The sequence below is a fragment of the Coffea arabica genome, chromosome 9c (assembly GCF_036785885.1).
Source record: "Coffea arabica cultivar ET-39 chromosome 9c, Coffea Arabica ET-39 HiFi, whole genome shotgun sequence".
NCBI lineage: Eukaryota > Viridiplantae > Streptophyta > Magnoliopsida > Gentianales > Rubiaceae > Coffea > Coffea arabica.
This window is the reverse complement of record NC_092326.1, coordinates 6,467,492-6,490,071: the sequence shown is the minus strand read 5'-3', so window position 1 is coordinate 6,490,071 and position 22,580 is coordinate 6,467,492. Positions and strand designations below refer to the sequence as shown.

Here is a 22,580-nt window from a genome sequence, read left to right as displayed (position 1 = left end):
CATACTAAGGAGAATTGTTGGAAAAGAGGGGGAGAATGCCTGCGATGTGGGAGCACCAAACATTGGATTGCTGATTGTCCAGTTCTATTACGAGAAAAGAAAAGGGCCCATAACTCGACCAAGACCAACCCTGGACCGTTGAAGGGGGAAGGGAACTTAGAAGGTACGATTCGTGATTCCTACTGTTTAACTAAGTTTTGGCTATAGTGAGACCTGAGAGCTAGAAACGGATATATAAGGAAATACCCTACGTTACTCGAAGTGCATGTATGAATTTCGAGAATGAAATTCTTTAAGGAGGGGAGATTGTAACATCCCGAATATTAGGAGGTTGTTTGTGAAGAAAATATTAAAGTGTATTTCTTTGGGGTTTGATTTAAAACCTTATTTTGTTTTAAAAGACTAGAAACCCTAATATTTTAGTCAAAACCCTAGTTTACTTGTGACTAACCGGTTTTCCTAAATCTCTCCTATTTTAATTGAAACCCTAATTTTAATTACTGGAATTGGAAAATTCCTCACGTTTTCTTAAAAATTTCCTTTTATTTGAAAATTATCATTTATTAAAGCCCTACTATCAAATTATTCCAAAATAAGTGCAAATGAATCTAGAAAGTAGGGTTTTATTCTTCGTTTTCAAGATTTGAGCAAATTAGGGTTTTCGCGATTTTTTTTGCCGGATGAATTTTCGGTACTGACCAAGGATCAATTTGGTGATTAAAAGTGACTTTTAAGTGAGAAATAATATGTGAATAGGAGCAATGATATAAGGTTAGTGAATAGGAAGAAAAAAACCCTAGTACGTGTGTTTTTAAGAAAAACGGCGCGAACCGACGGGTCCCGCGCACTACCGGTTGAACGCACCACTTGACCACCACTTTCTCACCATACAAGTTTATTGATATTTGAGCAAAATATCTCCTAATTTACAGCTAAGCTTGACAGAAATTTGTGGCTCAAATGCAAGGAAGGAAAGAGAAAATTTTTGCGGTTGAGGTTAAGCCAAGTGTTGGCCAAACTTGTGGTTAGAATTAATTCTTATCTTTCTACCTTCTTATAAGACAAACTGAGCTTAATCTCCTTCATTATTTCTGCACCTTGGCCGAGTAAGGAGAGAGAGAAAAGAAGAGCAAGAGCAACAAATTTCCTTCTTGATTTGCTTCAACCCAAGTAACAAATCCAATTCTAAACCGATTAAAGTGCTAAGTGTGAGTTGGGAAGCTTGAGGAACTAAGAAATTTCAAAGGGGGTGGAGGATCACTCTTGCAAGCCTTCTTTTTGAGGTATAAAATCTGATCTATGGCTTTGATCCTTTTATTCTTGTTTAAGATGTTAAATAGTCCATGTTTTGGGTTTGATTACAAGTGATGCAAGTTGTTGTGGTGATTTTTGGATGAAATATGTAAGTTAGAGTTTGATTAATTTCTGCCTAAACTTGTTGTATAGTTAGTATATGTTGTATATAAGGTTATATAGGGGGTTTTGGTAGCAAGTGTAGCAAGAAATTAAGAAAACTATCATTGAAACCAAAAGATTTCAGATTTCTGGAAATTTTCATCCAATTCTGCCCGTTTTTGTTGCACCATGTTAGAGGCCGAATTGGGCTTGGCATAAAACATAAAAGTTGTAGAGAATGGTATTTATAGGTGCCTACAAAATTTCAGCTCAATCGGAGGAACGTAGCTCATGAAAAGATGAAAATACCCTTGCTGATTTAGGTCACTTTCCAGAGTTCCGTGTGGACAGTTTAGTCCTTTTGGTTAAGTTTATTGCCTGTAATCCGTTTGGATTTAGTCATTTATTAAAACAGGAAAGTTTTAGTGCCCTGTCTTAGCTTTGTAACGCCACCAAGAACGCCTTAAACGGACCTTGGTAGACTGAGATATGGTCACTTGAATGCAGTGCAGTTGATTAGCCGAATAGTTGAAACCAGGTTATGTGGGTTGGGAATTTGATCAGGTTACATTGGAAATTTGACTATGTGATCTTCATGAAAGTTGTAGATCTTCATCTTAGCTTCGAATTGGTGTAAGTTACGCCTCAATCCGATAAGTGTAGCTTCATATTTGGCCGTTCCGTAAAACCCGTCAAATCAATTTTTTTTTTTGCTAGGTTACGTTTCCGCACTTGTTATCACTTTGATTTTTGTTCTTGTGTTGCTGTGAGCCTATGGAATGGGTAATGGACTGAAATTATGTTATGGATGATGTTGGGTTGGTTTGAGTAAGGATTGAAGCCTAAATGGCTGGAAAATGAGGTAAACACAAAGGGCGTGCTGCCCAAATTTACGCTCGAAGACTAGAGAACTATATTTGCAACTTGAGTAAGGGTTAAGAGTGATTACTACTTGAGCCATCTAGGGTACTTGAGTCTTCTTGTTCCGAGGTATATAAGTAAGGACTTGGCCGAACTTGTACCCTTGAGAAATGAAATAATGATTGCTCGGAGTATGTTTTCCTTGTACTTTCGACTCACATGGCATTTTCAAGTATAAATGTTACAAAGTTTTATCGTTTAAAAAGCGAGCAAGTGTTTCACGACTACTCCCCAAGTGAATTCCAATTTCTTGATTTTTATTGAACGAAACGTCTAAGTTTTGAATCTTAGTCATGTTTCAAACTTCTCAAATTGAGTTTTATCGCAGATTTGGACTTCGAACCCGGAGCATAACCTGAAAGTGACCAATAAAGGCACTATATCTTTTGGTGAGTGCTTTCAAATACCGAATTGAACTTGATACGTGACCAATATGATTACATGTTATATACATGAATTGTTAGGGCAAGAGTGTACTTTATCGCACTTGCCCTTATGTGATATATACCTGTTTATTGTTGCAATTGACTTGATATACTTGTTTATGATGCGCGTACTTCCTGGAATTCCAGAAACCCTGTGGCGAGTTACTCAAGTCGAGTCGGCAAGGGCTTGGTCGATTGGGTAACAAACTCTGGGTCTCTTGTTTTGTCGAGTGGAGTGATATCTCCTCGACTAATCGGTATACTCGAGTATTACCACCCGTGTTTCTTGAGGATTTTGGGCCCAGCTGGGGGTTTGAACGGTGGACGGAGAGTCGTTTAAGTGGTGTTCTACTGGATTGGTTACTTACTTGAAAGTTGACGGAGTGTCAACTACTACGTGATCAAGCTTCTGGTAATGCAATGGGAGTTTGGCTCCTGAGAGCGATCCGTATCCTTATACTTTGGAGTGATTATTGTTTATTGGATTATTGTTTCTTTTGAAAACGTCTACACTCGCTCATTTTAAGATTGCTACTTGACGTGTTATTGCTCACATTTATGAACTCTTCATGCTCGTTACTTTGCTATATCGAAAACTTGTACTTATAAATAATGGTCAATTTGCTATTTGGAACCTCACTGGGCTTTTAGCTCATTCCACTCCATTTGTTTTCCTTTCAGGGGTACGAGCGAGGTGTGAGATATGTAAAGTCTAGCATAGACTAGTTGTTTGATTTTTGACTTGTACTCGCGCTGTTATTCGAATAGAATGTTTTGTATTTGGATTGTATATACTTTGAACCAGTTTGGGTATATTGAGGTTTTGTATCTTGATTTTGCATCAATGTAAATTATAAGCTTGAATTGCGACGTTATTAATGGTCTATGGATGTCTGCATGTGATACGAATGAGTGAGTTCTGGCGAGAGTTGGGTAGGCGGTCCGCCGAACCCTCTAGTACGCCTTAGGGGGAGGTGGGGTCGTCACAGATGGTATCAGAGCTCCTATCGAGCTCGTGCCGGGAGAAGGTTCTTGGACTGTGGGGATTGACTTGTTAAGTGCGGAACAATTGTCTATTGTTGGGGACCTTAGATATGTATGATGGGTAGGAATCTCTAATATGGGTGATTTACTCTTGGGACCGGCCAGCTCGAGTTGTGAATTACCTTATTGTGGATTCTTGTACCTGAACACCCAGGAGTGTTTTCATGGACGAATCGAGTAATAGTTTGGCTAGGGTTCCCATAGAGGATGATTAGGTTGTAGTATATGTCGAGAAAGTCTCGCCGAAGACCGATTTCTTTCTTCTTCCCTTGGTTATGCTCCCTTGATGTCATTTTAAGATATTGCCCTGATTATGTTCTACCCTCCTGTCCGTTTCATTCGATTTTTCAACCAACCGGTATATGGTTAGATTATTACTTGTGCTTAGTTACTTGCCCTGATCTGTTGATCTGCCTGACAGGCTATCACTTGAGTCCCAGTGAATCTGTGAGATGGCACAATTGGATGATATATATAAGGAAATCGAGGTTCTTCGAAATGAAATAGAGGTCCAAAAGAGACTAGCCGAGCATTGGAAAGGGCAATGGAAACACGAATATTCGGAGAAAATTGAGCTATTGCACGAGAACATAGAACTAAAAAAGCAATACGAAGGGATTCCTGAAGAGGTTTTAGCAATGGCACAAGGTAAAACTTTTACGAAGAACCCAGAAAAAGCCCAAAGGATAGCAATTTCAAGGGCACAAGTGAAGGGCTTCCATTCAAGAAAAAGGGATGTACCTAGTGAAAATCAAAGTCAAGAACAAGGCGAACAAGATAGGCCGCCCTTTAAAGTAGGTCAAGGAGCTAGTGGTGTGAAAATTTTGGAGACATCAAAAGAAGGTACTCCGAGAGGAGCCTCAGCTGGAGGAGGGCAACTAAAAGCTGTCTCACAAGGAGATCAAACTTCAATCCTCCACTTATCTTGTGGCTATTGTGGAAAAACCAATCATACTAAGGAGAATTGTTGGAAAAGAGGGGGAGAATGCCTGCGATGTGGGAGCACCAAACATTGGATTGCTGATTGTCCAGTTCTATTACGAGAAAAGAAAAGGGCCCATAACTCGACCAAGACCAACCCTGGACCGTTGAAGGGGGAAGGGAACTTAGAAGGTACGATTCGTGATTCCTACTGTTTAACTAAGTTTTGGCTATAGTGAGACCTGAGAGCTAGAAACGGATATATAAGGAAATACCCTACGTTACTCGAAGTGCATGTATGAATTTCGAGAATGAAATTCTTTAAGGAGGGGAGATTGTAACATCCCGAATATTAGGAGGTTGTTTGTGAAGAAAATATTAAAGTGTATTTCTTTGGGGTTTGATTTAAAACCTTATTTTGTTTTAAAAGACTAGAAACCCTAATATTTTAGTCAAAACCCTAGTTTACTTGTGACTAACCGGTTTTCCTAAATCTCTCCTATTTTAATTGAAACCCTAATTTTAATTACTGGAATTGGAAAATTCCTCACGTTTTCTTAAAAATTTCCTTTTATTTGAAAATTATCATTTATTAAAGCCCTACTATCAAATTATTCCAAAATAAGTGCAAATGAATCTAGAAAGTAGGGTTTTATTCTTCGTTTTCAAGATTTGAGCAAATTAGGGTTTTCGCGATTTTTTTTGCCGGATGAATTTTCGGTACTGACCAAGGATCAATTTGGTGATTAAAAGTGACTTTTAAGTGAGAAATAATATGTGAATAGGAGCAATGATATAAGGTTAGTGAATAGGAAGAAAAAAACCCTAGTACGTGTGTTTTTAAGAAAAACGGCGCGAACCGACGGGTCCCGCGCACTACCGGTTGAACGCACCACTTGACCACCACTTTCTCACCATACAAGTTTATTGATATTTGAGCAAAATATCTCCTAATTTACAGCTAAGCTTGACAGAAATTTGTGGCTCAAATGCAAGGAAGGAAAGAGAAAATTTTTGCGGTTGAGGTTAAGCCAAGTGTTGGCCAAACTTGTGGTTAGAATTAATTCTTATCTTTCTACCTTCTTATAAGACAAACTGAGCTTAATCTCCTTCATTATTTCTGCACCTTGGCCGAGTAAGGAGAGAGAGAAAAGAAGAGCAAGAGCAACAAATTTCCTTCTTGATTTGCTTCAACCCAAGTAACAAATCCAATTCTAAACCGATTAAAGTGCTAAGTGTGAGTTGGGAAGCTTGAGGAACTAAGAAATTTCAAAGGGGGTGGAGGATCACTCTTGCAAGCCTTCTTTTTGAGGTATAAAATCTGATCTATGGCTTTGATCCTTTTATTCTTGTTTAAGATGTTAAATAGTCCATGTTTTGGGTTTGATTACAAGTGATGCAAGTTGTTGTGGTGATTTTTGGATGAAATATGTAAGTTAGAGTTTGATTAATTTCTGCCTAAACTTGTTGTATAGTTAGTATATGTTGTATATAAGGTTATATAGGGGGTTTTGGTAGCAAGTGTAGCAAGAAATTAAGAAAACTATCATTGAAACCAAAAGATTTCAGATTTCTGGAAATTTTCATCCAATTCTGCCCGTTTTTGTTGCACCATGTTAGAGGCCGAATTGGGCTTGGCATAAAACATAAAAGTTGTAGAGAATGGTATTTATAGGTGCCTACAAAATTTCAGCTCAATCGGAGGAACGTAGCTCATGAAAAGATGAAAATACCCTTGCTGATTTAGGTCACTTTCCAGAGTTCCGTGTGGACAGTTTAGTCCTTTTGGTTAAGTTTATTGCCTGTAATCCGTTTGGATTTAGTCATTTATTAAAACAGGAAAGTTTTAGTGCCCTGTCTTAGCTTTGTAACGCCACCAAGAACGCCTTAAACGGACCTTGGTAGACTGAGATATGGTCACTTGAATGCAGTGCAGTTGATTAGCCGAATAGTTGAAACCAGGTTATGTGGGTTGGGAATTTGATCAGGTTACATTGGAAATTTGACTATGTGATCTTCATGAAAGTTGTAGATCTTCATCTTAGCTTCGAATTGGTATAAGTTATGCCTCAATCCGATAAGTGTAGCTTCGGATATGGCCGTTCCGTAAAACCCGTCAAATCTATTTTTTTTTTTGCTAGGTTACGTTTCCGCATTTGTTATCACTTTGATTTTTGTTCTTGTGTTGCTGTGAGCCTATGGAATGGGTAATGGACTGAAATTATGTTATGGATGATGTTGGGTTGGTTTGAGTAAGGATTGAAGCCTAAATGGCTGGAAAATTAGGTAAACACAAAGGGCGTGCTACCCAAATTTACGCTCGAAGACTAGAGAACTATATTTGCAACTTGAGTAAGGGTTAAGAGTGATTACTACTTGAGCCATCTAGAGTACTTGAGTCTTCTTGTTCCGAGGTATATAAGTAAGGACTTGGCCGAACTTGTACCCTTGAGAAATGAAATAATGATTGCTCGGATTATGTTTTCCTTGTACTTTCGACTCGCATGGCATTTTCAAGTATAAATGTTACAAAGTTTTATCGTTTAAAAAGCGAGCAAGTGTTTCACGACTACTCTCCAAGTGAATTCCAATTTCTTGATTTTTATTCAACGAAACGTCTAAGTTTCGAATCTTAGTCATGTTTCAAAGTTCTCAAACTGAGTTTTATCGCAGATTTGGACTCCGAACCGGGAGCATAACCTGAAAGTGACCAATAAAGGCACTATATCTTTTGGTGAGTGCTTTCAAATACCGAATTGAACTTGATACGTGACAAATATGATTACATGTTATATACATGAATTGTTAGGGCAAGAGTGTACTTTATCGCACTTGCCCTTATGTGATATATACCTGTTTATTGTTGCAATTGACTTGATATACTTGTTTATGATGCGCGTACTCCCTGGAATTCCAGAAACCCTGTGGCGAGTTACTCAAGTCGAGTCGGCAAGGGCTTGGTCGATTGGGTAACAAACTCTGGGTCTCTTGTTTTGTCGAGTGGAGTGATATCTCCTCGACTAATCGGTATACTCGAGTATTACCACCCGTGTTTCTTGAGGATTTTGGGCCCAGCTGGGGGTTTGAACGGTGGACGGAGAGTCGTTTAAGTGGTGTTCTACTGGATTGGTTACTTACTTGAAAGTTGACGGAGTGTCAACTACTACGTGATCAAGCTTCTGGTAATGCAATGGGAGTTTGGCTCCTGAGAGCGATCCGTATCCTTATACTTTGGAGTGATTATTGTTTATTGGATTATTGTTTCTTTTGAAAACGTCTACACTCGCTCATTTTAAGATTGCTACTTGACGTGTTATTGCTCACATTTATGAACTCTTCATGCTCGTTACTTTGCTATATCGAAAACTTGTACTTATAAATAATGGTCAATTTGCTATTTGGAACCTCACTGGGCTTTTAGCTCATTCCACTCCATTTGTTTTCCTTTCAGGGGTACGAGCGAGGTGTGAGATATGTAAAGTCTAGCATAGACTAGTTGTTTGATTTTTGACTTGTACTCGCGCTGTTACTCGAATAGAATGTTTTGTATTTGGATTGTATATACTTTGAACCAGTTTGGGTATATTGAGGTTTTGTATCTTGATTTTGCATCAATGTAAATTATAAGCTTGAATTGCGACGTTATTTATGGTCTATGGATGTCTGCATGTGATACGAATGAGTGAGTTCTGGCGAGAGCTGGGTAGGCGGTCCGCCGAACCTTCTAGTACGCCTTAGGGGGAGGTGGGGTCGTCACAGATGGTATCAGAGCTCCTATCGAGCTCGTGCCGGGAGAAGGTTCTTGGACTGTGGGGATTGACTTGTTAAGTGCGGAACAATTGTCTATTGTTGGGGACCTTAGATATGTATGATGGGTAGGAATCTCTAATATGGGTGATTTACTCTTGGGACCGGCCAGCTCGAGTTGTGAATTACCTTATTGTGGATTCTTGTACCTGAACACCCAGGAGTGTTTTCATGGACGAATCGAGTAATAGTTTGGCTAGGGTTCCCATAGAGGATGATTAGGTTGTAGTATATGTCGAGAAAGTCTCGCCGAAGACCGATTTCTTTCTTCTTCCCTTGGTTATGCTCCCTTGATGTCATTTTAAGATATTGCCCTGATTATGTTCTACCCTCCTGTCCGTTTCATTCGATTTTTCAACCAACCGGTATATGGTTAGATTATTACTTGTGCTTAGTTACTTGCCCTGATCTGTTGATCTGCCTGACAGGCTATCACTTGAGTCCCAGTGAATCTGTGAGATGGCACAATTGGATGATATATATAAGGAAATCGAGGTTCTTCGAAATGAAATAGAGGTCCAAAAGAGACTAGCCGAGCATTGGAAAGGGCAATGGAAACACGAATATTCGGAGAAAATTGAGCTATTGCACGAGAACATAGAACTAAAAAAGCAATACGAAGGGATTCCTGAAGAGGTTTTAGCAATGGCACAAGGTAAAACTTTTACGAAGAACCCAGAAAAAGCCCAAAGGATAGCAATTTCAAGGGCACAAGTGAAGGGCTTCCATTCAAGAAAAAGGGATGTACCTAGTGAAAATCAAAGTCAAGAACAAGGCGAACAAGATAGGCCGCCCTTTAAAGTAGGTCAAGGAGCTAGTGGTGTGAAAATTTTGGAGACATCAAAAGAAGGTACTCCGAGAGGAGCCTCAGCTGGAGGAGGGCAACTAAAAGCTGTCTCACAAGGAGATCAAACTTCAATCCTCCACTTATCTTGTGGCTATTGTGGAAAAACCAATCATACTAAGGAGAATTGTTGGAAAAGAGGGGGAGAATGCCTGCGATGTGGGAGCACCAAACATTGGATTGCTGATTGTCCAGTTCTATTACGAGAAAAGAAAAGGGCCCATAACTCGACCAAGACCAACCCTGGACCGTTGAAGGGGGAAGGGAACTTAGAAGGTACGATTCGTGATTCCTACTGTTTAACTAAGTTTTGGCTATAGTGAGACCTGAGAGCTAGAAACGGATATATAAGGAAATACCCTACGTTACTCGAAGTGCATGTATGAATTTCGAGAATGAAATTCTTTAAGGAGGGGAGATTGTAACATCCCGAATATTAGGAGGTTGTTTGTGAAGAAAATATTAAAGTGTATTTCTTTGGGGTTTGATTTAAAACCTTATTTTGTTTTAAAAGACTAGAAACCCTAATATTTTAGTCAAAACCCTAGTTTACTTGTGACTAACCGGTTTTCCTAAATCTCTCCTATTTTAATTGAAACCCTAATTTTAATTACTGGAATTGGAAAATTCCTCACGTTTTCTTAAAAATTTCCTTTTATTTGAAAATTATCATTTATTAAAGCCCTACTATCAAATTATTCCAAAATAAGTGCAAATGAATCTAGAAAGTAGGGTTTTATTCTTCGTTTTCAAGATTTGAGCAAATTAGGGTTTTCGCGATTTTTTTTGCCGGATGAATTTTCGGTACTGACCAAGGATCAATTTGGTGATTAAAAGTGACTTTTAAGTGAAAAATAATATGTGAATAGGAGCAATGATATAAGGTTAGTGAATAGGAAGAAAAAAACCCTAGTACGTGTGTTTTTAAGAAAAACGGCGCGAACCGACGGGTCTCGCGCACTACCGGTTGAACGAACCACTTGACCACCACTTTCTTACCATACAAGTTTATTGATATTTGAGCAAAATATCTCTTAATTTACAGCTAAGCTTGACCGAAATTTGTGGCTCAAATGCAAGGAAGGAAAGAGCAAATTTTTGTGGTTGAGGTTAAGCCAAGTGTTGGCCAAACTTGTGGTTAGAATTAATTCTTATCTTTCTACCTTCTTATAAGACAAACTGAGCTTAATCTCCTTCATTATTTCTGCACCTGGGCCGAGTAAGGAGAGAGAGAAAAGAAGAGCAAGAGCAACAAATTTCCTTCTTGATTTGCTTCAACCCAAGTAACAAATTCAATTCTAAACCGATTAAAGTGCTAAGTGTGAGTTGGAAAGCTTGAGGAACTAAGAAATTTCAAAGGGGGTGGAGGATCACTCTTGCAAGTCTTCTTTTTGAGGTATAAAATCTGATCTATGGCTTTGATCCTTTTATTCTTGTTTAAGATGTTAAATAGTCCATGTTTTGGGTTTGATTACAAGTGATGCAAGTTGTTGTGGTGATTTTTGGATGAAATATGTAAGTTAGAGTTTGATTAATTTCTGCCTAAACTTGTTGTATAGTTAGTATATATTGTATATAAGGTTATATAGGGGGTTTTGGTAGCAAGTGTAGCAAGAAATTAAGAAAACTATCATTGAAACCAAAAGATTTCAGATTTCTGGAAATTTTCATCCAATTCTGCCCGTTTTTGTTGCACCATGTTAGAGGCCGAATTGGGCTTGGCATAAAACATAAAAGTTGTAGAGAATGGTATTTATAGGTGCCTACAAAATTTCAGCTCAATCGGAGGAACGTAGCTCATGAAAAGATGAAAATACCCTTGCTGATTTAGGTCACTTTCCAGAGTTCCGTGTGGACAGTTTAGTCCTTTTGGTTAAGTTTATTGCCTGTAATCCGTTTGGATTTAGTCATTTATTAAAACAGGAAAGTTTTAGTGCCCTGTCTTAGCTTTGTAACGCCACCAAGAACGCCTTAAACGGACCTTGGTAGACTGAGATATGGTCACTTGAATGCAGTGCAGTTGATTAGCCGAATAGTTGAAACCAGGTTATGTGGGTTGGGAATTTGATCAGGTTACATTGGAAATTTGACTAAGTGATCTTCATGAAAGTTGTAGATCTTCATCTTAGCTTCGAATTGGTATAAGTTACGCCTCAATCTGATAAGTGTAGCTTCGGATATGGCCGTTCCGTAAAACCCGTCAAATCTGTTTTTTTTTTTTGCTAGGTTACGTTTCCGCACTTGTTATCACTTTGATTTTTGTTCTTGTGTTGCTGTGAGCCTATGGAATGGGTAATGGACTGAAATTATGTTATGGATGATGTTGGGTTGGTTTGAGTAAGGATTGAAGTCTAAATGGCTGGAAAATTAGGTAAACACAAAGGGCGTGCTGCCCAAATTTACGCTCGAAGACTAGAGAACTATATTTGCAACTTGAGTAAGGGTTAAGAGTGATTACTACTTGAGCCATCTAGGGTACTTGAGTCTTCTTGTTCCGAGGTATATAAGTAAGGATTTGGCCGAACTTGTACCCTTGAGAAATGAAATAATGATTGCTCGGAGTATGTTTTCCTTGTACTTTCGACTCGCATGGCATTTTCAAGTATAAATGTTACAAAGTTTTATCGTTTAAAAAGCGAGCAAGTGTTTTACGACTACTCTCCAAGTGAATTACAATTTCTTGATTTTTATTGAACGAAACGTCTAAGTTTCGAATCTTAGTCATGTTTCAAAGTTCTCAAACAGAGTTTTATCGCAGATTTGGACTCCGAACCCGGAGTATAACCTGAAAGTGACCAATAAAGGCACTATATCTTTTGGTGAGTGCTTTCAAATGCCGAATTGAACTTGATACTTGAACTTGATACTTGAACTTGATACGTGACCAATATGATTACATGTTATATACGTGAATTGTTAGGGCAAGAGTGTACTTTATCGCACTTGCCCTTATGTGATATATACCTGTTTATTGTTGCAATTGACTTGATATACTTGTTTATGATGCGTGCACTTCCTGGAATTCCAGAAACCCTGTGGCGAGTTACTCAAGTCGAGCCGGCAAGGGTTTGGTCGATTGGGTAACAAACTCTGGGTCTCTTGTTTTGTCGAGTGGAGTGATATCTTCTCGACTAATCGGTATACTCGAGTATTACCACCCGTGTTTCTTGAGGATTTTGGGCCCAGCTGGGGGTTTGAACGGTGGACGGAGAGTCGTTTAAGTGGTGTTCTACTGGATTGATTACTTACTTGAAAGTTGACGGAGTGTCAACTACTACGTGATCAAGCTTCTGGTAATGCAATGGGAGTTTGGCTCCTGAGAGCGATCCGTATCCTTATACTTTGGAGTGATTATTGTTTATTGGATTATTGTTTCTTTTGAAAACGTCTACACTCGCTCATTTTAAGATTGCTACTGGACGTGTTATTGCTCATATTTATGAACTCTTCATGCTCGTTACTTTGCTATATCGAAAACTTATACTTATTAATAATGGTCAATTTGCTATTTGGAACCTCACTGGGCTTTTAGCTCATTCCACTCTATTTGTTTTCCTTTCAGGGGTACGAACGAAGTGTGAGATATGTAAAGTCTAGCATAGACTAGTTGTTTGATTTTTGACTTGTACTCGCGCTGTTACTCGAATAGAATGTTTTGTATCTGGATTGTATATACTTTGAACCAGTTTGGTTATATTGAGGTTTTGTATCTTGATTTTGCATCAATGTAAATTATAAGCTTGAATTGCGACGTTATTTATGGTCTATGGATGTCTGCATGTGATACGAGTGAGTGAGTCCTGGCGAGAATTGGACAGGCGGTCCGCCGTACCCTCTGGTACGCCTTAGGGGGAGGTGAAGTCGTCACAATCACGGTATTCCAAAAAAGGCTGTTTCGCATCCAAAAAAAAGAAAACTTGATGAAGTTGATATGCTGAACGATGTTTCCCTGATAGAAGGACCTTCTGAATTGATTAATCTCGAGAAAACAGGTATTGTCATGCGCAGAAAATAATAAAAAAAGACTTTCTCCTGCCTAATCATTGGTCCGCCTATTAAAAACGCTTCCTGTACCTTTTATTCTTTTCCCAGGTGCCGAGAACGGGAGGACAAAACGAGACACTGTGTCCACTAGAAAGTATTACTGTTATAAATTTCAGATGGGGGATAATGATAGGTCGATGTTGTTACATGCAAGGCGTTTGTTACAGCATTTCGCAGTTGATGTTTATGTTAAGATCGAACGTCGAGGCTTAATTTTCATAGAAAAAAACAAAACGAAGGTCTGAGATCCTTAAGGGAGTCATTGACAGCATGTCTGTTGGCTGTACAACTGGGAACCAGGTTGGTCGTAGGATATACCTGCCAGCTTCTTTTATTGGTGGTCCAAGGGATATGAGACGTAGGTACCTAGATGCTATGTCTTTGGTACAGAGATATGGTAAGCCCGACCTGTTCTTGACTATGACCTGTAACACAATGTGGAAGGAGATACATGATAACTTGAAGTATGATGAGGAAGCTCAGGATAGACCAGATTTGGTTGCTAAAGTGTTTCGTGCAAAGTTTGAAGTGCTTAAAACAGAGATAGTTAAAAAGAAACTGTTTGGTGAAGTTGCAGCTTTTGTTTATGTAATTGAATACCGGAAAAGAGGCCTTCCTCATGCCCACATTTTGGTGATTTTGAAACCAGAAGCTAAACCACTGAATCGAGAGGCATACGATAGAATGGTTTCTGCTGAGCTGCCTGACCCAAATGAACAGAGTTACTTGTACTCCCTTGTTATAAAACACATGATGCACGGCCCTTGTGGATCGCTGAAAAAAGAAAATGTCTGTATGCGTAATGGAATGTGTAAAAATCGTTATCCAAAGGAGTATATTGAGCATACTACGCATTCTGAAGATGGTTACCCGCATTATAGGCGAAGGAATAATGGCAGGTCTGTTAGAGTAAGAAACCATTCTTTGGATAATAGGTGGGTTGTCCCCTATACTCCATACCTTCTTGCTCTTATAGATTGTCACTTAAATGTCGAGATCTGTTCCACTGTTAAACTTGTCAAGTACTTATACAAATATGTCTATAAGGGACACGATCGAGTAAGCTTTCACATATATTCTGAGAATGATCCAGAAGATATAGATGAGATCCATGAATTTCAGTCTGCTAGATGGGTATCAGCTGCTGAAGCAATGTGGCTCATTTATAGGTTCCCGTTGAATGAAATGACGCCTTCCGTTTACACACTTCAGTTGCATCTTCCAGGAGAACAAGTTGTTTCTTTCCACAAGAATACAAATCTGTCGAATCTGGTTGATAGTACGGATTTTACTAAGACGATGCTGACTAAATTTTTTGCCATGAATAGGCGCAGTAAACAGGCACGTAAACTGAAATGCCTGTATCGAGAGTTTCCAGAGTACTTTGTTTGGCATCCTGATAAGAAAAAATGGACTTGTAGAAAGCGTAGAAAGGTGATCGGCCGAGTGGTTACTGTCCGTCCCAACGAGGGCGAACGATACTTTCTAAGATTGCTTTTATCTCATGTTCGTGCGCCAAAATCATTCGACCATCTTCTCATTGTCGATGGACAGCTTGCATCTTCATATCGAGAAGCTGCCTTTTGAATGGGCCTGCTCCAGTCTGATACCTACATAGAAGACACTCTTGATGAGGCCACTGCCTTTCATATGCCTTGTTCACTTAGAGCCTTGTTTGCAATGTTACTTGTTTTTTGTGCTCTTTCCAATCCCATCAAATTATGGGAGAAATATGAAGCTGACTTATCCAATGATTTAGAAAGAACGAGCTCTATCACCGGTTGTGATTCTAATTATGTTAGGAGGTGTGTGCTACAGGACATAAATAGATCCTTGGAACAGATGGGTAAACACATACGTGATTACCATCTTATTCCTGACAGTTTTCTATTTACTGAGCATGAACGCTTGACCAAGGAAATCGAAAGTGAGCAAAGCCTGCGTTGTACAGAAGATGATTTGCTGACTGTTTCTCGGCTGAATACTAGTCAGCAAGCTGCATATAATGCCATTATGTCTGAGATATTTTTACCCGATGGCGAGAGTTTCTTTGTCGATGGTCCCGGAGGAACAGGTAAAACCTTTTTATATCGTGCTTTGCTTGCTACTCTGCGGACACATGGCCATATAGCGTTAGCGGTTGCATCGTCGGGTGTAGCAGCCTCTATTCTTCCTGGAGGAAGGACTACGCACTCGCGCTTTAAAATCCCTCTCGATGCATCAGCTGCTAAGGCCTGCCAGATTAGTAAACAAAGCTCGACTGCTAAACTGATTGTCATGGCTAAGTTAATCCTATGGGATGAAGCTTCGATGGCGAAGCGAGACGCCATTGAAGCATTCGATCTACGCCTTAGGGATATCATGGATAGTGATAAGCCGTTTGGCGGTAAGGTCGTGGTTTTTGGCGGTGACTTTCGTCAGACTCTCCCAGTTATTCAAAATGCAACAAGGGATATTCAAGTTCAGTCCAGTTTTGTTAACTCTGCTTTGTGGGGTAGTCTACAGAAAGTCTCTCTTAAAGAGAATATGCGAGCTCTTCTAGACAGCCCGTTCTTAGATTTCCTTCTTAGAGTAGGAGATGGAACTGAGCCAGAAGATACCGATGGAAAAATAACTCTGAGCAATGACATGTTGGTACCATACGATGAAAAGGAAAAATCTCTTGACAGGTTATGTTCTGATCTGCGCCTTCTATATATATATTATAGTGCGATGCTATTTTATAATAGTTACTTGAGCGTTAATACGCCGTATCATGGGTTATACTATATAAAATAATATGTTTTCTGCCTGAAAACTTGGTCACACAGGTTAGTAGACTCAGTGTTTTACGACTTGCGGATTTATTCTTTCAACCCCTATCTAATGATCAATAGGTGCATTCTCTCCGCAATGAATAGTGCAGTTGATGATATAAATCAGATGATAATTGATCACTTCCCGGGTCAGCCTTTTACGTATACAAGCACTGATAGAACACTTAATGAGGGAGATCAAGGAGATTACGAAGATTACGAAGATTTCCTTAATTCTTTGAATCCAAAAGGCCTCTCTCCTCATAAGTTAATCCTAAAGAAAAATTGTCCTGTCATTTTGATGCGTAATCTGAACCCGGTTGAAGGCCTCTGCAATGGAACTCGGCTTATTTGTAGAGAACTCAAACAAAATACAATTTGTACCGAAGTTGCTGTCGGACAGCATCGAGGGAAAAAAGTTTTGCTCCCAAGAATTCCGCTTCAGTCATCTGATAATGAAAAGAATGGAATCCCTTTTAAGAGGACTCAGTTTCCAATTAAACTCTGTTTTGCGATGACTATTAACAAGTCACAGGGTCAGGCATTGGATTACGTGGGAATTTATTTACGTGAGCCTGTGTTTTCCCATGGACAGCTATATGTTGCTCTTTCTCGTGCAAAAACTTCGGCAGCTGTCAAGGTTCTCATTGTGCCAGGAACTTATAGTGATTCTGTTACTTGTGCCAAAACAAGAAATATTGTTTATCGTGAAGTCTTGCAGTTAGCTAAACAGTGATTTTTTCCCTCTTGGTGAGCTTTTCTGACTTGGCTCCTTGGTGGCTTGGCCATTGTTTCTTTTAATCTCTTGTTGTTTAAACTTGCTAACAACTACTTGTGATGTATTTGGCACTTATAAGTGATTGGTGTGTTCATTGTAGGATGTCTGAGTTTCTAAAAATTGCTGATATCAAGCCAAAAATACAGAATTGGTCTGCCAAGGTTTTTGTCAAAGAAAAAATGCATCCTGGTTCTGGCAAGACCAGCCCAACGAGAAATCAGAAATTTGTCCTTTCTGATTCAGAGGTCTATTTAATTGATCGATGCATTAGCCAGGCATTTTTGTTCTTTCTCAATCCGCCTATGCCAAGGGGCCAACCTAACCTGATCTATTATTTTTTATTTCTGTCAGGGTTCTACAGTCCAAGGAATCCTTTTCAACAATGCTATTGAGAAGATGGGCCCAAAGTTACAGCTGTATAAAAGGTATCGCATCACCAATGCCGAGGTAAGGGAGATAGAGAAGAAATACCAGTTTGATGGAATAAGCATCTAGTGGGTTATCAGCACTCGTACTGTTGTTGAAGAGGATGACGATGAAGATGGCTCCGTCTTGCCCTTCCATTTTGATTACATCCCTTTTAGAGACTTCCCACTCTTTGTTGATTCGAAGAGCGAAACTGTTGGTAATCTAACATTAAGTTGCATGCCTGCTACATTTGCTAAAATCATCAAATTCTCCTTTCAAATAGTTAACACTTTTAAATACTTGATATTAGATGTCCTCGGAGTGGTCATCGATGTACAGTCTGCTGAGCCAATCAGAATCCAATCGCAGGATTCATATGTCCAGCGGTTTGTAATCGTTAACGAAGAGTAAGTTTCTAAAAAGCCTGTTTTCCTACGGATCGTTCCTTCTTTTCTAAGCGTCGCTTACAGGTTCAGGAAGATATGTTGTGATTTAATACACAACTGATCATATAATTTGGAAAGCAGAATGCAACCTTCTCCTCAAATTATCGCTTACGAATACAGGCTGGTGTCTTACGGTTTATTAGAAAGCTGATCATGTGATTTGAAAAACAGAATGCAGCCAGTTGTTCTCTCTCTCTGGAACAGATTTGTTGAAACTGAAGGCAAGGTTCTTATGCAGCTGCTTAAAAAGAGGCCAGTTCTTATTTGCAGCAGGATCAAAGTTGTCTCTTATAATGGTATCCTTACTTCATTTGCTTATCAATTTGTATACGTGCTAGCATATTTCATTATTTTTTTTTGTTTTTAAATACCATGCACTCCTCTTTCTGGCGGGAATTGCGCTCTCCACTAGAAACGATTCGGTGCTTCTCATTGATCCGCCTGTTAGAGATGCAAGCCATTTGAAAACTTGGTTAGTTTGAAGTGTTTCTTTTCACCTTCTGCTGATTTCAAGAATTGCAATTGTATATGTACCTACTAATTATGTATTTACTTTTATCTTCAATCAAAGGGCAATGAGAAATGAGAGCCAGTTTGCTACACTGGTCCAGGAAAAAACTTATAACATGCATAGTCCCAGGATGTTTCATCAGTCAAAGCACAAAATTTCTACTATACAGGCTGTTCTAGCAACTCAGAAGGTCATCACATTAAAATACCTGCGCTTTGTTATTAAACCAGAAAAAAATGCCGTGCATTTTAGTTTTTGTTTTCATGTACACAGATCGCCTGGGTTAAAGCTCGTTTCTCTTTCCAGAACATATTCCAAAAATATTGGTATATGTCTTGTGTTAAGTGTCATCGTCAGACATCGGCCAACTATGGCCACACTTTTACCTGCAATCACTGTAGCGAAAGGCAGCCTACGGCCCCGCGGTAAGCTACATATTCCTGTTTACTGAACATTGATTTGTACTGTTGAAGCATTTCCTATTTTTTTCATGTTATTAAACCTTCGAACCAGGTGCCGCTTTGATGTTGATCTAAGTGATGATACCGGTGTTATGACGGCTTCTGTATTTGGTGAATTAGCTGAGCAATGGCTTGGCATTTCTGCTGTTGCGGCAATGGATTTTTATAACAAGGTTTATATTACACTAATGAGCTGATGCTCTACTATGTAAAACAAAAATCTGTATTATGAAGCCCTTTGTTGCTATTTCTTACATAGCAATTCTCCTGAATTTATTCTCAGAATGAAGAACTCCCACTCGAACTAATTCACGACGCGTTGAAGTTCAAGACATTCATTGCTCAAGTTAAGCCTAGAAATACCAAAGATGATGGGACTTATCAGCGATATACAATTGTTTATTACTTTGAAGACAACAAAGACTGTGAACTCCTTGAGGAACAGCCCCTAAGTAGTTCTCATGTGGCCAGTCAGCTTTCTGTAGCTGATACTCCAGGTAGTTGCTACATGCTTAGCCATATACTTTTTAAAATTCCCATTCACAAATCTTGTTTTTTATTTCTTTTCGCTTGTCTTGTTGCACAGAGAGACCATGTTCTTTTTCTAAGAGCCAGCTCTGCTTTGATAAGAAGCAAAATGTTTCCGAAGCGGAAAGTCAGTCTTCTGCTATTAACATTTCAGGTATCTCCTATCCCTTCCATTAATCACTATTTTCCATCTTTGTTGGGTTTTATCTATAGATATGTTTGTTTCGTGTGCAGACAATCATTGTGGTTCCTCAAAGGCACGCGTTTGCCTTGCAAAAAGAATGGAACTCAGCGAGGAAGCCGAAGCTACTATGTCAGATCCTTGTGCCATCGCGAGCAGCAAAAAACCAAGGAATGCTTGATCTGCTTGTCCTCATCAGAACATCTTTTGTCGTTACTCTTGCTGCTATGTAGGCCTATTTAAGCATACGCTCTTATTAGATACTATATCAACATCATATACTTTTGCAGGTGGCGAAAAAACAAGTAATGCTTGGTCTATTTATCCTTATAAGAAGGTCTTCTGTCATCATACTTCCTGCTCTTGGCCAGCGGTCTTTTGTCATTGTATTGTCTGCTGTCTAAACTTGTCTCACTTGACTATGTTGGTGATGATCTGTCACTGAAGACATATTGATGACATTTAAACCCCTTTATGTATGGCCTGTTTCCAGCTCATCTATCTACTATATGTCATTTTGCTTATTTTCCTTATTTGATCCCTGCTCTAAAGGCACAACTTTCTGATAATCAATTGCATTGCATTTCATATATCTAAGTTCAGAGATGTATTGTTTCTGCATTAAAGCCTCTGCAGTTTGCTAATGCTGAGACTAACTATAGATATACTCCTCTGAAATTAAGGCCTCTGCAATGTGCTAATGCTGAGACAATCTCAGCAACGTCCCTAAACTACATGTTAAAAAACAGAGTTCCAGAGTTCCATTTTTACAAGAAATGCAGAATCTTTAATGCAGCTATTGAGTCTGTGTCTAAACATGTACCATGGCTGCATTATATCAGATCATGTTGCAGTCTCTATCACTTAGTTGAACTGAGGAACTAAAATGGAATTGATAAAACTGTTCCAAACAAAAAACAAGGAATCCAGAGTTCCATCTGTACAAAAAAATTGCAGAATCTTTAATATAGCTATTAACCTTGTATCTGAACAAATATCAATGTTCAGGTATTCTCTATTCTATTTGGCATATCTAAACTCTGTTCAGCTTAGATAGTCAATTACTCCGTTGCTATTTTAGAAAAGCTAGACACCTCTCTTTATTGCACATACAACAGAAGACCGTGTTGCAGTCTCTCTATTCATTACTCATTTAACTCATTCAACTACCCTCTCTGATGGCTTTCTTTTCATTACATCATGTATTAAACAACATGGTCTTATAAATAAAGCTCAAACATTCATGAAATTGCAAAACCTATTACTTTACCAATGGATAAGCCTAGAAATCCTTTCAAAAAATGGAAAGCAGTTGGAACAGACAACATAAAGTTTTTCCTTTGCACATTTGATAAGAAACGCATCCATGCTGCAACAGCTAAGACATCAGATGAAGGAACAACTATATACTATATCAGCAGAAAATTCATTGAAGATTATCCAATGGTGCTGCAGTACACAGGTGAACCATCTCTACACTCTATCACTTCCGTAACTCAGTGGTTGCAAAACATCGTTGATATCAGTTCAGAAGCTTTTGCAAATACAGGTATATGATCCTGTTTTCCCAGTTTCCAATATTATATGTTCGAATCCTTTTTCGCTCGTGATGAAAAATAATTTTTATTTTTATTGCTAACTATAATAGTTGCAGGAATCGCTGATCAAGAGGTACCCCAAATACCAGAAGGAAGACCATGGTGTCACGTTTTCGTTTGTTCAAACAGAGAAAAGCAGGTTACCTGTTCAGATCACTATTATACATTATTTTAAAACAGATAAATTCACACTAGCTTTTTGGCTATTTTAGGGAATCTCTGCTGCTATTTTTCATTCACTTGGTCTTCAAAACGGTCATGCTATTACAATCTACCATGGTATACAACATTGGCAAATCAACATCAAAGATGGATGTTTCGAGCAAGGATGGCATTCCTTCTGCAAAGACAATCTTATTGACGAAAATAATATGGTTTTCTTGTGCACAAAAGGAAATCTTATCTATGATGTTTTAGCTTTCTCTGAGTACCCGATTAGACAGTAGTTCTTTCGTTATTCTCTGTAGCTCTTGATCTTGGAATAAATATAATGAGTTTTTCTTAAAAAAAAAAAAAAAAAAGCTTTCTCTGAGACACAGACTCACATTTTAATGCCTTGGACTCTTCCATTACCAATGCTCTCAAACAAAGGCAGCTACTTATTTCCTTAATCTTTTTGTTACAGATAGTATCTATTTCTTTTTGGCTTCCAAGGTATTTAGTATCGCTGATATGTTTTCTTTTGTTACTTTATGAACAGACCATGCAGTCCCAGAATCAATCATCCGTATTGCCTCATCTATTAATCCATTCCTAAAACATGATTGGACTGCATTCAATTGTTTTTATCAATTTTATCTATCAAAGTACAAATACAAGCTGGTATTCTTTTCCACTTCTTAGGCTTATTAGCTTTCTTTTTTTTGTGTGTGTATTTACTCATAACGTTTTTTTACATGCATGTATAGGACCTACCAGAATTTGCAGACCTAAGGCTAAATGAGGATAACACACCAACCACAACTCTTACAAGTGGTCATAAATATTATCATGTTGGTATGACCGGCAGATTATTTGATCAAAATTGGAACCATTTTGTTATTGATCATGCTCTAAAAAATGGTCAGATATTGCTCTTTATTCCACAATCCAAGACTTCCTTTGTGGTGCTGGTGTTCGATCGAAAAGGGATAGAGAAGTTGTATCCATGGCACATTGCATTTTCCATTTGATGATTTGCCCCGCTGGAAATTTAATGTTCAGCAAGTTGCTGCTGTTGTTTATCGCTTCAAGCTTTGATAATGAACTTATCGAGCTCTAATAAAGAATGTACTTCGGTTACCTCAGTTTGATGTTAAGCTTTGATAGTAGATAGCCTTCGATGTTTAGCAGTAAAGTTGATGCTAACTTTGGTTACAAAAAAACACATGACTGGTATAACTTTTTATCCATTTTGACTACACGCCTGAATAGCATTTTCGATTGGTACCATAATAACACAGGCATAACCTTTTATACAGTGACTGTGTTACA

General features: G+C 38.6%; 1 protein-coding gene across 1 annotated transcript; it reads left to right on the top strand.

The window, feature by feature from the left end:
- The first annotated feature begins 13,671 nt into the window (after nucleotides 1–13,671).
- LOC113708381 (uncharacterized) lies at nucleotides 13,672–14,988 on the top strand. The gene has a single exon (XM_027230843.2). It carries the CDS (start codon nucleotides 13,672–13,674, stop codon nucleotides 14,986–14,988), a length of 1,317 nt encoding a protein of 438 aa, XP_027086644.1.
- Nucleotides 14,989–22,580: the final 7,592 nt, after the last annotated feature.

Coding starts and splice junctions, on each gene's coding strand:
- LOC113708381 (XM_027230843.2), top strand. CDS start 13,672: ATGTCTGTTGGCTGTACAACTGGGAACCAGGTTGGTCGTAGGATATAC.